At 36.2% G+C, this 16,152-nt stretch overlaps 2 protein-coding genes across 3 annotated transcripts; both read right to left on the bottom strand.

Moving 5' to 3' along the window:
- Positions 503-8,295, bottom strand: LOC109223671. Its single transcript, XM_019388066.1, has 5 exons — positions 8,156-8,295; positions 3,029-3,256; positions 2,723-2,807; positions 1,130-1,208; positions 503-1,032 (listed from the first exon to the last, which is right to left on the bottom strand). The coding sequence occupies exons 1-5, from the start codon at positions 8,156-8,158 to the stop codon at positions 957-959; spliced, it is 471 nt and encodes a 156-aa protein (XP_019243611.1). The 5' UTR covers positions 8,159-8,295; the 3' UTR covers positions 503-956.
- LOC109223670 (pentatricopeptide repeat-containing protein At1g80550, mitochondrial-like) lies at positions 9,625-13,691 on the bottom strand. Of its 2 annotated transcripts, XM_019388065.1 has the most exons (4): positions 13,383-13,661; positions 13,045-13,145; positions 12,248-12,346; positions 9,625-11,656 (listed from the first exon to the last, which is right to left on the bottom strand). In XM_019388065.1, the coding sequence occupies exon 4, from the start codon at positions 11,573-11,575 to the stop codon at positions 10,154-10,156; it is 1,422 nt and encodes a 473-aa protein (XP_019243610.1). In that variant the 5' UTR covers positions 11,576-11,656; positions 12,248-12,346; positions 13,045-13,145; positions 13,383-13,661; the 3' UTR covers positions 9,625-10,153. The 2 variants fall into 2 exon arrangements, with proteins under 2 accessions (XP_019243610.1, XP_019243609.1); XM_019388064.1 differs by lacking the exon at positions 13,045-13,145 and having other exon boundaries at positions 13,383-13,691.

Genomic DNA, 16,152 nt, shown 5'->3' with positions numbered 1-16,152 from the left:
GTTAAACCAATCAATTTAAAATCCTGAATCCGACTAGAGATGTCGTGTCATCAGAGGAAGTACATGTAGTCATTTTCCTGATTTGATGATAAACTAAGTGGAGGAAAAAGAAAAGTGGTTAGTTGAATATTCTTGCAGGAAAACTTACTTACACCTGCTTTTAAATTCATAATATTTGTAAGTACCAAGCAATAAATAATTTTTTTCTACTCTTTCAGGTAAGCTTTTTCAGTCCATCCAAAACTGGACTCGGAGAAGGAATATCAAAATGCTTACTCCCTCATATGGAACCAAACAAAACATGGTGTTGAGAATCCTAAAACTTATATTTTCTCATGAATGTCAACAATTAGTTAATTACCTGCATAAAGTTATTGTTCAGAAGCCCAAAAAAATTATAAAGTGCATATATGACCCTGAGCAGTCACGAGATTTTTGACAGCTTCATTTATTAACTTGTACCATATTACTATTTTAGGCCAAGCCACCTGACAAGGAACAATAAACAAGCAAATGATGGAGGCCTTTCATTCCACTATTTGTGAGGCATTAAAAACAAGCAAGACTTACTTTATACAAATGAGAATTGGCAGATGAACTAATTGCCGACTTCAGATTCCATACTTCTTTACATTACCATAAAATCAAGGATATTTCACAAAAAGGTCTAAGGACACTGAGAGTGAAAGAAAGGGGAAGTGTGGGATAGGGAGCAGAAGCCAATTACAAAGGATTTAGTTTCTAATACTAGTAATTTCTATATGCCAATATGGGGATTTGCAGAAGTGATGATACAAGCTTCAGGATCAGCAAAACTGGATTTGCAAACTAAGCTGCACCTCCTGTCAAAGTAACTATAGTCGTTACTTGGTCTACCGAGTTGGATCAGGCCTGATCTTTTCACAATCTCAATGTGTAAAACAACTTGAAATCCATGCATGTTGGCCATGCAATGATCAGTTTTCTCTTAAGCTGCCTATGTTTTCAGGCTTTGGCAAGTGCATCAAAAGTTGTTTCTCCAACTCTACTAGACTGAAAAGCCATATAGATGAGAGGAAAAATTGCTTCATAAGAAACACATATCTTTGAACAATGACGGAAACAAATTCCAATAGCACAATTGGCTTACATCTCATATTTTTGCCGAGCTTCTGTTTGCTTTGCTTTGTAGAGTTCACTGTCCTTTGGCAGGGTGCTCAAATTGTTGTCTACAAAGTTGGACCAAAAAACCCCATCAGCAAAAGAATTGGCGAAGGCAAAAAGGGCTCGGGCGTTTTCAAAGAAGAAACCTTACTGAGTAACTAAAATATTCAACAGAAGAAAGACAATAAGTAAATTCATGCATAATTAGGTAGACCTGTCCACACAGTGGACAACAGAATGGACAAAATTTTCATTCATTCTATGATGTGAGATACATCTACTTCAAAGCTTATCTAATCTCCCATCCATGCTCAATGAAACACCCCATTCCTGCTGAACCCTATCTTAATGGCATAGGTCATTCCACAGTTAAGTCAGTTTCCATGTCTGAGCAGCTCTTTTTTTTTTTTTTAACTGAAAAAGCATGCCATCATCAAATGCTATCACCATCCCTCCTAGAAAATCCTGACAACCATCTCTCTTATGTCAAAACACCAGTACCAATTGACAAGGTCAAAGCAGTGTTGTACCCTCCAAATGCAATTTGAATCTACATTTACCCAAATAAAAATTAAAAAATAATTTAACAAAAAGGAATTGAGCCTCAAAAATTAACTGCAGCCAAAGCATCACAGGCAATATCCAACTTAAACCATTCTCCAGGTATCCAGAACAATATTGATGGCAGCAACTGCCAACGATCCAACTATCAACTAATCAAGCCATACCACCCCATGACTTACCATTTCCACCATGCGTTTCCTTTAACTAGAGATGAGAAAGAACTCTTCGGAAGACCTGAAACTAATTAACAGTTCTCATTCCCAATGCCAAACCGCCAACAGCCCCACTTCCAAGCGCTTCAAAAATGTTGTGGCACCCATGCTTTGGAGGATCCGACACAGGTGCAACATCTCTTTTTGGAGGATCCAAGCAACACAGCCCCACACTCCCAAGTACCTCATTGTCAACACCTTACCTTAATACCTAGAGCTTTTATTATACACACTCTAGAAAGAACATTCATAGCTTCCATGACTAGATCAAACCATGACCTAAAGCAAATAATCGATTTCTACATCTTCCAGCCGACAACAGGATGCAGTGGAGAAGTTCGATATTGCAAAAATCATTAAGTAGGAAACTGAAACTACAAGTCAACTTGGAGAGTGATAAAATAAATGTCCTGTAGGCAGATGGATGTGTGGAGTACATGCTACCGTGGGGAAGTAGAAGCTAGTGGCAAAAGTAATCAGGCATAGATTCACTATTTTGGCTACGCTGCTTTTGAAGTACTAATATTATTTTTGGGTTCATGTATCAGGTAGGATTTGCCTATTCCATAGGAATACCGCTATAGCTCTGGCTAAGATATGTTACGAACTCCTCAGTCCCGATTCATGAATTTGGGACATTTTAGTCTGCAGGGATGGGACGGAAACCACAGAATTAGATTCAATGGACCCTTACACAGAAATATTCATTGTGGGAAAAGGTCCAATACTGATTAATTATCCTGATAACTTAGGCCGTGCTTACTCTTGTTATATAATAAATCCTATGTAGCAATCGAATTCACCTGCTATTTGTGGAGGAGCAAATTTCTTCACTTTTTCACTTTCCTGAGCTTCTGACAAAGACATGTTGTTGGTGAATTCTGGTCCCTGTCAATAAAACAAATTCTGAATAACAGGTTTAATCCTGAATATAGATTGATGTTTAGAGAGTAAAATTGACAATTCGCGGACAAAAGCGTGACGAAATAATCGGACCTAAGGTATTACTGAATTCCTCTTATGATCAATGGATAAGGAAATTGAGATACTGGAAACTCGACACTAGTGCAATAAGGCATACTCAACTTCCAATAAACCAGAGATTATACCTTCTTCTTCTCCTTCCTCTTTAGAATTTTCATGTGGCATTTTTTAATGTAATGCATCAAATGGTAACGTGAATGCCTTGAATTTAATTGTTCTCTCACATCAGGATTTGCAGTAAGCCAGTCTATAATTTCCTTTGATTTAATCACCTCATCCGTGTCTAGAGACTCTAACCAGGAATAAACAGGCATCCACTGATCAGTTCGTTGAAATCGATGATCAAAATTTTCCTGCCATACAAGGATACTAAGAATAAATTGCTCGTCATATACCACAAACAATAAATCAGTAGATGTCTTTAAAAAAAATCAAGCATTGGGCACCGTGAAAGGAACATGTTTAAACATGTACAGATTAGATGAAAACTACATTAACACTTCCTTTACAAAATTTAACTTGCACTTGGCATTAATTCTTAAAATAGGGAATTTCTAGCGTAATCATTATGTCGGATTGGTAACAAACTATAGCAGACTCATTGCAGGCCAATTCCATAAATGGTCATCGATTTATGGCTCACACGGATCTTATTTGCATGAAACTTTTGATGTCATTGTATACAAAATAACTGTATATTATGCCTATCAAGTTTTGCTTGTAAAAAAATAAACTACAAAGACATGTATCTTCCCTGGATAGTGCAAAAAGAACAATCTGGAAAGCAAACAAACGGAAACCATGAGTATAATGTTCAAACAGTTATTGAAGTTTTTCTCTAAATAATCATCAGCCATGGAGTATTAGTGCTGCTGGTCGGATTCCTAGACCTAGCAGCGGCAGCAGGGATTTTGCACGGCGAGGATTTTCCGGCAGCCTTCGGGCCGCGCGCGGGAACTTCCAGAACATAATTGCTGTGGACACACCTCTCTCGGCACCTGTTGGGACTCCAGGTTCTATCGTTCTTGCTTAGAATTTGCTATTTGTTATTATTCTGTCGGCTGCCTTTTATCCTTGATTATTGTATTTCCTTCGGCTTGCTTGCATTTATCTGCCATTAGTTGTATCACTCCTGTTTCATTCTTGTCCTTTGCGTGCCCTAGTTACATTTCATTTCAGCTTATATTTAGGCTTTGCTTGTTTTACGTTTCGCCTGCTCGTCTGCATTTGTAGTAGTCTAGGCTTAGTCTATATCCCTGTGTTTTTGCTGGTGTAGTGGCTATTCTGAGCGATGGTAGTGTAAGGTCATGTCCTCGGGTGGGTCAGGGGGCGAGGAGTAAGGGTGGTAAAGGGGGTAAGGATTATATAAGGTTGAGAATTGGATCCTGGAACATAGGGACACTGACGGGTAAGTCGATAGAGTTGGGGAAGATTCTCCAGAAGAGGAAGATTAATATAGCATGTGTCCTTGTTTAACGTCATTTTCAAGACGAAGAAGATGCCCGAAGATTGGAGGAGGAGTTTGATGATTCCGTTGTACAAAAACAAAGGTGATATCTAGAACTGCAACAACTATAGGGGTATCAAGCTGCTGAGTCACACTACGAAGGTCTGGGAGAGGGTGGTGGAGAAGAGATTGAGGACAGGCGTATCTATATCTGAGAACCAGTTCGAATTTATGCCGGGACGATCAACCACAGAAGCCATTCACCTTGTGAGACGATTGGTGGAGCAGTATAGGGAAAAAGGGCTTGCACATGGTGTTCATTGACCTTGAGAAGGCTTATGACAAAGTCCCGAGGGAGGTGTTATGGAGGTGTTTGGAGGTTAGCGGAGTCCCGGTAGCGTACATTAGGGTGATTAAGGACATGTACGAAGGCGCTAAGACTCGGGTGAGGACTGCGGGAGGAGACTCGAAACATTTTCCAGTGGAGATGGGGTTGCATCAGGGATCAGCCCTTAGCCCGTTTTTTGTTTGCCCTAGAGTTGGATATCCTGGCACGTCAAATACAAGGAAGGGTGCCATGGTGCATGTTATTTGCTGATGACATAGTACTGATTGACGAGACGCGAGGGGGTGTTAACGCTAGGTTGGAAGTTTGGAGACAGACACTGGAATCCAAAGGTTTCAAGTTGAGTAGGTCGAAAACTGAATACTTGGAGTGCAAGTTCAGTGAGGAGAGGCATGAAGAAGAAGTAGAAGTAAAGATTGATACTCAAGTCATTCCCACAAGAGATAGTTTCAAATATCTTGGGTCTATAATCCAAGCAACGGGGAAATTGACGAGGATGTTACTCACCGAATTGGAGCGGGTTGGATGAGATGGAGGCTAGCTTCGGGGGTTTTATGTGATAAGAATGTACCGCCTAGACTTAAGGGCAAATTCTACAGGGTGGTGGTTAGACCAGCTATGTTGTATGGAGCTGAGTGTTGGCACGTCAAGAAGTCCCATGTCCAAAAGATGAGCGTAGCAGAAATGAGGATGTTGAGATGGATGTGTGGTCATACCAGGAAAGACAAGATCAGGAATGAAGTTACTAGGGACAAGGTGGGAGTGGCATCCGTGGAAGCCAAGTTAAGGGAATCGAGCCTGTGATAGTTTGGGCATGTGAAGAGGAGAGATATATATGCCCCGGTCAGGAGGTGTGAGAGGTTGACCATGGCGGGCTTGAGGAAGGGCAGGGGTAGACCTAAGAAGTATTGGAGAGAGGTGATTAGGCAGGACATGTCGGTGTTTCACCTAACCGAGGACATGACTAGTGATAGGAAGGTGTGGAGGTCGAGGATTAAGGTGATTGGTTGACAGGTAGGTGCGAGTTTTTCATAGGTTCACCGTTCACCAGTAGTACTAGTAATATTTTTGTTGGGGTTGAAAGTTACTTTTTTCTTGTTTGTTATTGTATCTGGTACTTTGCAACCACGTCCTTTGTTTTGTAAATTGCTAGTGGGATTGTTGCTCTCTAATTGTTACTATTTGATGCTACTTTTTCTCCTTTTTATCGGATATTGTTGCTCCCTGATGGTTACTATTTGATGCTGCTTATTCTCCTCTTTGCTTATCGCCTTTCTCCCCCCTCTTTCCTCCTCTTCTTCTCCCCTATTCTTCCTTTCCACCTTTTCTTGAGTCGAGGGTCTATCAGAAACAGCCTCTCTACCTCTCCAAGTAGGGGTAAGGTCTGCGTACTCACTACCCTCCCCAGACCCCACCTGTGGGATTATACTGGGTATGTTGTTGTTGTTGTTGTTGTTGGAGTATTTTCAGTCATTTACATTCACCAAACCACAAACAACCCATGCTAAACTCACGCATCTGAATGTCTGTAAACACAAACACATATAAAAGAGCTGGTTGGGTAGCTTTTCAACCTGGAAACTGATAAAGAGATTAAAGTGTAACATAAGAAGCAAAGGCTTATGAGCACCAGTACCATAAGCCTATACTTCAAATCATATTCTAATAGATCAGGTCATTTCATCAAATTTTCTTGAGTGGGACAGGCGTCCTAACCGATATGGTGTAAAATGTAAAGCAATCAACAAAGCAACAAATTAACAGAGAAGAGAGAGTTGACAGAAACTTGAGAAATAATTTGGCACCTTACAACTTCCCCTGAGAATGAAAGCATGGGAAGCCGTAGTACCAAAGTGTTAGATCATGAGAGTAACATTCCAAGATCATGAGAATTTTGTCTACCATTTAAGCATGCTAAAGATCTGTATTTTGCATAATATTGGCATGGATGAGTTTAAATGGTGTGACGTGGTTAGTGAGGATTCATAAACCCGATCTCCACTTGGTTGGGACTGAGGCGTTGTTCTTGTTGTATTTATGCATGCTAAAGCTAGAGATAGCCTCCTATGAACTGTGGCACTACAATGAGACAAAGCAAACTGGAGAGGGTGGTCCTTGATTTGGGCCATGAATGTAAAATTCCAAAGATATATGTGGATCTAGGAAATGAAAAAACGGGTTTGATTCAACTATTTGAGTTAAACAGCATCAGAAAAAGAAAACGATCTACATCTAAGAATGATGAACATGATTTTGAGAATGAACAAAATTGATACGCGAAAGCGGATATAAAAATAAACAGGAGTTGACTTCTTTCTTCCTTTTCTTGGTACCACGAAAAGATCAGAGCAATATTTACTTTTAGAGGAACAAGGACAAAAACCTCTGGCCCAGACACACCAGTTATAAAAAAAAAGACTAAAATCTTGGACTAGATTTTATCCAGTTAGCATAGATACTACAAAGGTTGAAGTGAGATTCAAAGTTTAGAATGTCCCCAACAAGGATAAAGGTGCATGAAAGCCATTTGATTTACATCACTAAATAGCATTGAAATTCTTACAAACAATAGCTGAAGAGGGATTTGTAAGGCCAGTCAAGTAAGGAGAAGACCAAATTGAGGTAAGTTAACTAGGCGAGCGTCCACTTTGTCTTTAGAGAGAGAATGAAACTGAATATATCCAAAGTAATGAGTCGAGATTACTAGAGAAAAATTCCCAACTTATTCGTTTTTATACATAATGATACAGAAGGAAAAGACTTTTTCCTACAATCGTAGTTAGATTAAGGTCGAAAGGGAAATTAAGAGCCCGTTTGGACATAAGAAATTTTTTCCTTTTTTTCAAAATAAATTCACTTTTTTCCCGGAATCAGCGCTTGTTCATAAAATTTCCAATTTTCACTTGAAGATACATTTTGGAAATTTTCAAAAATTTGAAAAACTCCAAAAACCTGTTTTTCAAAATTTTCACTCAAATCACTCACAAAACTTTAAAAACAACCAAAAATTATATTCGTGTCCAAACACAACTCAAATTTTCAAATACCATTTTCACTTGAAATTTTACAATTCTTATGTCCAAACGCCCACTAAAATTGATACGCAAAAAAACCTAAACTCTTTTCACAAGTATACAGGTGATTTAACTAAAGGTGCCATCTTTATTCTTAGCAAAAGGTATCAAAACAAGTAAAAAAAGATTCCAATATTCGAGACTAAAAATACCTATCAAAAATATATATATTCGAGGCTCAGTAAGAGGGCAAGCAGCACCCCATGTATTATTTCACTCCTTAGCTAAATTAGCTACTATAAGATTAAAATAACGAGATACCAGCCCCGAAATCCAAGTACAACCAACAAAAAAATAAGGAATTAAACACCATGTGTAATTCTTTTTTCAAAAGAAAAAACGTAGAGCACCAAGATCAACTATTTATTTCACATTAGAAGAATACCATTGAACCCCAAATCAATGGGAGAAGTCGCTTGTCTCCTTCGGCGTATTAGGATGGCCAGCTGTCAAATTCCTCACCAAACTGCAAAAGAAAAAACGAGAGGACTGTCTGGTAGACGAAGCAGGGATACTGTTTCTGGAGCACTTTATTTCTGTTCTTATACAAGTGTGCGTACTTTGTGAAGAGGTTAGTAGAAAATGACAAAAATGGTCCATTAAGTTCGGGTAAGTTTAAATTAGCCCCTTTAATATATTTTTGAGTAATTTTAGTCTTTTTAAATTCGTCAAAAGTGAATATTTTTCATCTTTTTCAAATATTTATCAAACTTTGGCGGTTAAATTTAATGAAAAATTATGAAGAAAAAAACTTTAATTAAAAATACTTTGAAACAGTCATCATGTCTTAGAATCTGCAAGCCAAACACCAGAACTAGACCAAAAATAACATAAATTACACCAGAACCAGATTTACATAAAGAGTTACAACAAAAAGTAAGTTCCCATTAAATCTTTTTATTTTTACAATTCCCGTTAAATCAAACAAACTCATTTGTTATATATTTGACGGTGACCGATATTGTTCACTTTCAATACAATTAAAGCACCAATTGCCCCAGTGTATATATAAAAGGTATTGTTTTAGACCTCCCTTCAAACATAAGGGATCAGTTTTATTATTTTCTCATGGGAATTGTGCTGTCTGCTTCTTTTTTAATTGTTATAACGCTCCCCTACCTACTTTTTCAAAATTGTAAAACTTCCCCACAATTCTCTAAATTCTTATATATTTCATCACAAAATTTGCCACTTAGTAAAAGAAAGCAGAAGTTTGACGTCTACTTAATTTTTAATTTTACCACAATCATGCTATCTACTTCTGCCTCCTAGTCCCCATTGCACACTTGGAACTTTTGCGTGCTTGTTGAAATAGGTTTACAACTCATTGTCAGTTAATGAATGTACACAACAACGTAACCCTACTTCTGCCTCTTAGTGAGCGTTTGGACATAAGAATTGTAAAATTCTAAAAAAAAAAGTGGAAAAAAATTTTAATTGAAAATGATATTTAAAAATTAGAGTTGTGTTTGGATATGAACATAATTTTGAGTTGTTTTTGAAGTTTTGTGAGTGATCTGAGTGAAAATTTTGAAAAACAACTTTTTGAAATTTTAAATTTTCGAAAAATTCCAAAATTCATTTTCAAGTGGAAATTGAAAATTTTAGGACCAAACACTAATTTCGAAAAAAGTTTAAAAAATTCTTATGTCCAAACGGGCTCTTAGTCCCCGTGGTTTATCCTAAGTCGACATGCTTACTGAGAAGAAGTAGCCGCTAAATCTGTCCAATGAAACCTTTGAAGTCTAGTTCGAGCTTCGACCTGCTTCTTAAAACTGATCAGAAACAGAGAACCTTGAATACACGCACAAGACAAGTTTGTTGAATTAAAGAAATTATTTGTTGCCAAAGAAAGAAGAAAAGATTGTTTCTTGTTATCCTTTATAATTAAAATACTAGTACTACTTATTGGTGCAAAACTTTCCAAGTTCCACAACCAACACAGACAATGTGAAAAGAAGTCCTGTGTCGCTACTACTCACCATCTTTTGAGATAGGTGTGTACATTGAAAAGAATCCAAAAGGATAAGAGACCATGGTTTGATTCTTGGTTGCAGCAAGGTCAGATAACTAATCAATGTGGGGCATGTTGTTTTTTTAACTTTCATTCAGCATACGGCAAAATGACTTAGGTGTACAGACAGCTTGTTGGATTTAGATGCAGAAGACCTGATATAATCCAGCCACAAACACGTAGCTCACCGAAACGCATTCTGATATCTTCAAAGAGCGCCAATTTATGAGGCATCACTTCTGTACTTTGTAGACACATCCAAAAGGAGGACCACCCGCTGCCACAAAGCACAAGGATGACAAAGAACTGATGAAGTTTAACATGGGATTCTACATCTTAAAGTACAGTCTCATGTGCATTCATAAAACATCAGCTGCCTCCACAGTCAGCACTAGTCAACTTTGTCCCCAGTTCTACCCTCGGCTTTGCTGAAAGGCCCCTTGCTAACATCTCTTCATCATACTTGCGTGCCATATCAACCATACCCTTTTGAACCAACACGTCAATTAATGCATTATAAGCAGACACATCTGGACTCAACCCCTGTTTTTCCATCTTTTCCCAAAGAATAAAGACTGGTCGAAGAAATCCCCATCTTCCAAATTTCCTCATAAGCATGACATAAGTGTCCATCCTAGGCCGCACTCCGCTTTCGATCATTCTATCAAACAACTTGAGAATCTCTCTGGGCTTTTCAAGGCATCCAAAAAAGCAGTTGTATGTAATGACATTAGGCTCGCAACCCTTGCTAGGCATTTGATTAAGCAATCTATATGCGTCTTTGTACCTCCCATTTTCACACATAAGCTTGATGAGCGTGTTATATGTAGAAACATTCGGTTTGCACCCCAACTCAATCATCTCTTGACAAAGCTTAGCTGCTACATCAACACCATCTGAAATCCCAATAGCACGGATGACAGTGTTGTATGCGATCACATCCAAGTCAATTCCCTTCTTCTTCATTTCTTTGTATAATTTTACAGTTTTCCATGGTTTTCCGCTCTTGCATTGTACATCCATGTAAATAGAGTATGAATATAGATCCTTTTGCACACCCCTTGAGTCCATCTCTTCCCAAAACTGTCTACACTTCCCCCACCAACTCATTTTGAACCACCCACGAAGAAGCATATTACATATTTTTGTGTCCACTTTAAAACAAGAATACATCACATCATTTTTGTTCTTAGGGAAGCACAACTCTTCGGCCTCTATCACATGCTTATACTCACATAGAGAATCAATTAGATTTGAAAATGAAATTTGATCTCTTAAATTAAATTCCTCCGCCTTATCAAATGTATCAATTGCTTCTTTAACCATGTGAGCAGACACATAACGTTTGAATAACACCCGGAAGGTGGTGTGGTCGGGCATGGAGGGCACATTACTCATTTTCTCAATCAAATTCCAAGCTGCATCAAATTCAAAAAACTTGCCCAGAATGTCAATAAGCTGGTTGCAAGTTTGGATGGTGTGTTGGAAGCCACACCGCGTCTCGGCCCAGTTGAAGAACTCTAAAGCACTTCTCCAGTCATTATTGTAACAAGAGAGCGTTTCCTGCACGATGGTGGGGTTTAGGGATTCAAAGGAAGCACTTGTTGAACTGGCGGGAAGATTGAGAGGTGGGGATGAATTTGGGTCATCATAGTTGGGAAAGGAAGTGGGATTTTGGGGTTTGGAGAGAGTGGAGTAATAACCGTGATGGAAAAGCAAGTTTTCGAATTGGGCGAGAAGCAAAGAAGAAGGTAAGAAAGTTGAATATCGAGAAATAACAGACGAAAGCATTCTAGAAGAGCAGGAACTGGTTTTCGAATATAATCTACAGTAACTGTGTGGTTCACAAGACTGCAGGAGTTAATGATTGTCCTGTAAAGTAAATTACAATGAAAAAAAATGCTACATTAGTTTAGCATCACCACAGAAAGGATTATCTAAAAACTAAATATTTTGAGTTTTTACAGTATTCTATAATGGAAGACTGTATATCGGCAAATATTTGTTTGCTCTTGACTTATTATTGGTGTTTCTTTACAAATACTTGTAATGGGCAGTGTAATGATGTAATCAAAATTTCATTGTTTACATGTTGTCTTTCTTTTATTTACGTAATTTAGTTATCGCCTTTTATTTTCTGCTATTATGTTATTAATATGTATGGCTATATATACTTTTCCTCATCATTTCCTGAAAGTTCTTCGAACATATTTGAATAAGACATTTGTTTTATGTAGTTTTACATTTTTCAACACATAAACAAGTACCTCAATTCCGAACTATAGTGTAATACACAATTTCCTAGAAAACAAAACTTTAACTGAATTCCATCTCAATCTCAACTCAATTCACATATCACAGATCATTCATAATCACATAAAAATCATCCCTTAACGCATTTCACATCCCTTTTGATGATTGCAAGTTATGATAATTTGATTTAAGGAAAAAAGGAAAACTTACCAATTTGCTGGAAAAATTGATGGACAACAACACAGAGTAATTGCAGCCACTAGACCCCAGCCAGTTAGAGTTAGGGGGCTTTTGACTCTTCTTTTGTTGCTGCAAGTTAAAAAATAAGCCTCAACACATTGACAATGTCAACCAAGAAAGAAAATGAAAATTTTCCCGATTCAATTTACCAAACCAACTTAAATTTCAAGTTAGTAATTCCCCAATTCATCGTCGCCCCCCGCCCCCCACCCATTCAAGTTGACAATCGGGTTTCTAGACAGCCAGTGGACTCTGAAACTAATACCAATGATTTCGCTGCATCTCCCAACAAAAGAAAAGAAATATATAAAACTATTGATCATGAATATATTGAAGAACTTAAAAGAAAATTAAAAAAAAAAAAAAGAAACAGTTTAGCATAGATAATTCCCTGTAAACTAATTTCCTAAGTTGGTAACTTTTATAATACCTGTTGTTTTAAAAAAAGTTAGAACTTTTAAAACCATAATGGAACTGCAATCACCTCTCTCTTATTTTAAGATTTCAACTCGGTTATCATAAGTTCTTAACCTAATATATTTGAAAAATTAAAGGAAAAAAAACATGTATGGATAATATTAATTGAAAGCCAATATTCTATAGGATATTTTTTCAAAACAGAAAATAAATTACTCAGCTTATGAATACCCTAATAACTTTAAGATGTGCAATTGAATTACATTGTTCTAAAATGTGAAATGGAGTCAGTTCATAAGCATTTAAACTATTTTCTTTTTTCAATTGTAACAGATTAACAGTATACATACATAGTTTTCAGGCTTAAATTGAGATAATTGAATGAATAGCTATATTGGAGATATATTGGTCAATGGCTCAAACTCTCAATCCCTTGCAAGATCATAGCATCCTGTTCACCAACTCAAAGCATGAAACTTTAATATTAAACATATGATTTTTGCATCAAGGTAATATTAATTAGCACATTTCCAGGATACAACGAGCTGCAGTGTCTCTTCAAAATACACATAGAACTAAATTAAGAACCAAAAAGACTGAGTTGGTAAATAGCTCAAATGGGTAAATCACAGAGAAAATGCTATGCAGGTTATATAAGATTGCAAAATCAAATAAAATGGAGTTATACCTTGCCTCAAGTCGGGATGCAACACTCGAAGGCAACGAAGCTGGAACAGTTCTGAATACGAAGAGAGAAATGGGAGGAAAATACTAGAGAGAATGAGCTAGGGTTTAGTCAAACATGAACTAAGAAGAATCAATCAGAATAAGAAAGAATAGAGAAAAGAGAACCCCAAAATTCTTTCTTGAACAGTTTCGAATAATTTGAAGATATGGATTGAACATTTGCCCTCAGGAAATAAGGAATATGTCAACGGGACCGCCATTTTCTTTCAGAAGTGGTCTGTACGGTTTAGGGCTATTTATTTGTAGGATTTAAATTTTTAAGACACTTTAAAATTTATATAAATTTTTAAGATAAAAGTGTTAAGAATGGGGTAGAACTGACACTTTAAAGCCCCCAAAGTTTTCTTATTTATAAAAACGTCCCCTTTCTCCTTCACTCCGATGGATGTTTCGGCCCCGTTTGGCCATATATTTTGGCACCATTTTTTCAAATCTTTTTTGAAAACATTGTTTGTTCATAAATTAATGATCTATTTTTGAAAAGTTTCTGAAATTATTTTTCAAGTTCCCAAAATCTAATTTAGGGTAGATTTTGGGTGAAACTTTTCTCCCACTCACAAAACTTCAAATTTTTTTCAAATAAAATGCATATCCAAACATAATTTCAACTTCCAAAAATTATTTTTCAAAACTACTTCAAAAATTATTATTTCAAGTTTCAACTAAATCTATGTCCAAACGCTAGCGAAACATCTCAAGGATGTTTGAAACATCTCCCGTGATGTTTGAAACATCCCCAAGTCATTTGAAATGTTTCAACTATCACGGGAGATGTTTGAAACGTCCCCGGGATGTTTGAAACATCCTGGGAGCGAGGATGTTTCAAACATCACGGGAGATGTTGGAGATGTTCAAAATTACCCACAACTTTTGTTATTTTTAATTCGACCCCCGAACTCCTTGTGTCCTATATTCTTCCACAAGACTTGAGAAGACTTTTTTACCTCTTTTTTCCTATTTATAAGTTGCAATTTGCAATTTTATAGCATGTTTAAGCTTCTAAAATCAATTTATTTTAAAAAATACTATTCTAAAAAAGTAGTAAGTAACACTTAGTATTTGATCAATCTTTAAAAAAATAATTTAAGTGTATTTTTCCCAAAAGTATTTTTAAAAAGAAGCTATTTTTTCTGATTCTCAAAAATTACTTATATTTCTACTCAAAAGCATTTCCACCTTAACATAAAAAAATATTTTTGGTCAAAAAACACTTGACCAAATAGGCTATTGAAATGCAACTTACTCAAATGCGATTTATTTTCATATTTATAAATCTATATTACATTAAAAGGAGGGCAGTATGCATTGTGGTTAAGCCAAGTGGCAAGCTAAAATGAAGCCACTTGATAATTTTAGGACAACATTAATAATTAAAAATTATAAATAGAAACATAATTGTTGGAAGTAGTTTAATGAATTTTATACATAATCTGAATAGATCTTAGACAAATCTAATCTCTCTCTCTCCCTCCCTCTCTCTCTCTCTCTCTCTCTCTCTCTCTCTCTCTCTCTCTCTCTCTCTCTCTCTCTCTCTCTCTCTCTCTCTCTCTCTCTCTCTCTATACATATATATATATATATATATATATGTGTGTGTGTGTGTGTGTGTGTGTGTGTGTATGTATTGATCCGCTCATAGATTTTCTTCCATATTAGCTAAAAATATGGAGGTAAAAAGTTATAATAGAAAAAAACAAAAAAATATAGAAATACGTAAATTGAGATAACCTATGACTATTTATACTTTGGAGTAATTTAAAATATAAAATAAAATTAAAATTTACTTAAAATATTAAAGATTTATTGAGTTTAAAAATTAAATAAATTCAAGCAGCAAAATAAGATCTTACATAAAGTATACAAATTATTTATAAGGTACGAAAAAAATTAAATAATCAGTAAAAAATATTTTAATAACAAGAATACTAAAGTTATATTAATATTGATAAATCGGGCAAATGAATATTTTATACTTAAATATTACTACAACATTTAGATATAATGTGTTCAAACAATTAAAAAAATATTTTCGTATAATTAATATTTGAATTGAGTGCAGTTAGTTTAAGTTTGAAAGCATAACATAATAAAATGCAATCCAATTTAGAAAAAAGAATGATAAAATTATTTGAATTTGAGATGAGAAAGTTATTTAATTTTTATATATATTATACGGAAAAGGGTCTGATATATCCTTGTACAATGGTAAATTATTTAAAATTGTCCCTCGTTATACTATTGGGCCATAAAAGTCCCTACCGTCCAACTATTCTAACAAATCTGCCCTTACTTTGACGGAAGTGCCACGTGGCATCCATCCTTGCCTCTTTTTAAATCTGGGCACATAAGAGACGACCCGCTCCAACTATACCTACCAACCCATAACCCATTTATAAACCAAATAATACCCCAAAGCCACTGACCAACGATTTATAACCCAAATTAAACCCCAACCCTAATTTATAATCCTACTGCCATCTCCATCAAACCTTCTATGCTATTAGCTCCATCAAGACAGCCCATTTCAACAAATTTCATCATAAATGTCGGAGTCTAGTGCTACGTCAAAGAGGAGGTGCCATTGTGGAGAGATTGCCAACCACTTTCGATCGACCACACCTCAAAATCCCGGAAGAAGATTCTATAAATGTGCAAAACCTGAAGTAAGTTTGTTAATTGTTTGTACAAAACTGAAATTTTTATTCCTTCTAA

Source organism: Nicotiana attenuata, chromosome 3 (genome assembly GCF_001879085.1).
Source record: "Nicotiana attenuata strain UT chromosome 3, NIATTr2, whole genome shotgun sequence".
Classification (NCBI taxonomy): Eukaryota; Viridiplantae; Streptophyta; class Magnoliopsida; order Solanales; family Solanaceae; genus Nicotiana; species Nicotiana attenuata.
The sequence above is the reverse complement of the archived record's forward strand: the minus strand, read 5'-3'. Positions and strand labels throughout refer to the sequence as shown.

What these genes read in the sequence shown, in the direction of transcription:
- LOC109223671 (XM_019388066.1), bottom strand. An exon ending in AGAGGAAGGAGAAGAAGAAG is followed by an intron (nt 2,808 to 3,028) that starts GTATAATCTCTG and finishes TTTTATTGACAG; the next exon opens with GGACCAGAATTCACCAACAA. An exon ending in GCTCGGCAAAAATATGAGAT is followed by an intron (nt 1,033 to 1,129) that starts GTAAGCCAATTG and finishes ATGGCTTTTCAG; the next exon opens with TCTAGTAGAGTTGGAGAAAC.
- LOC109223670 (XM_019388064.1), bottom strand. Translation starts at nt 11,575, where the DNA reads ATGCTTTCGTCTGTTATTTCTCGATATTCAACTTTCTTACCTTCTTCT.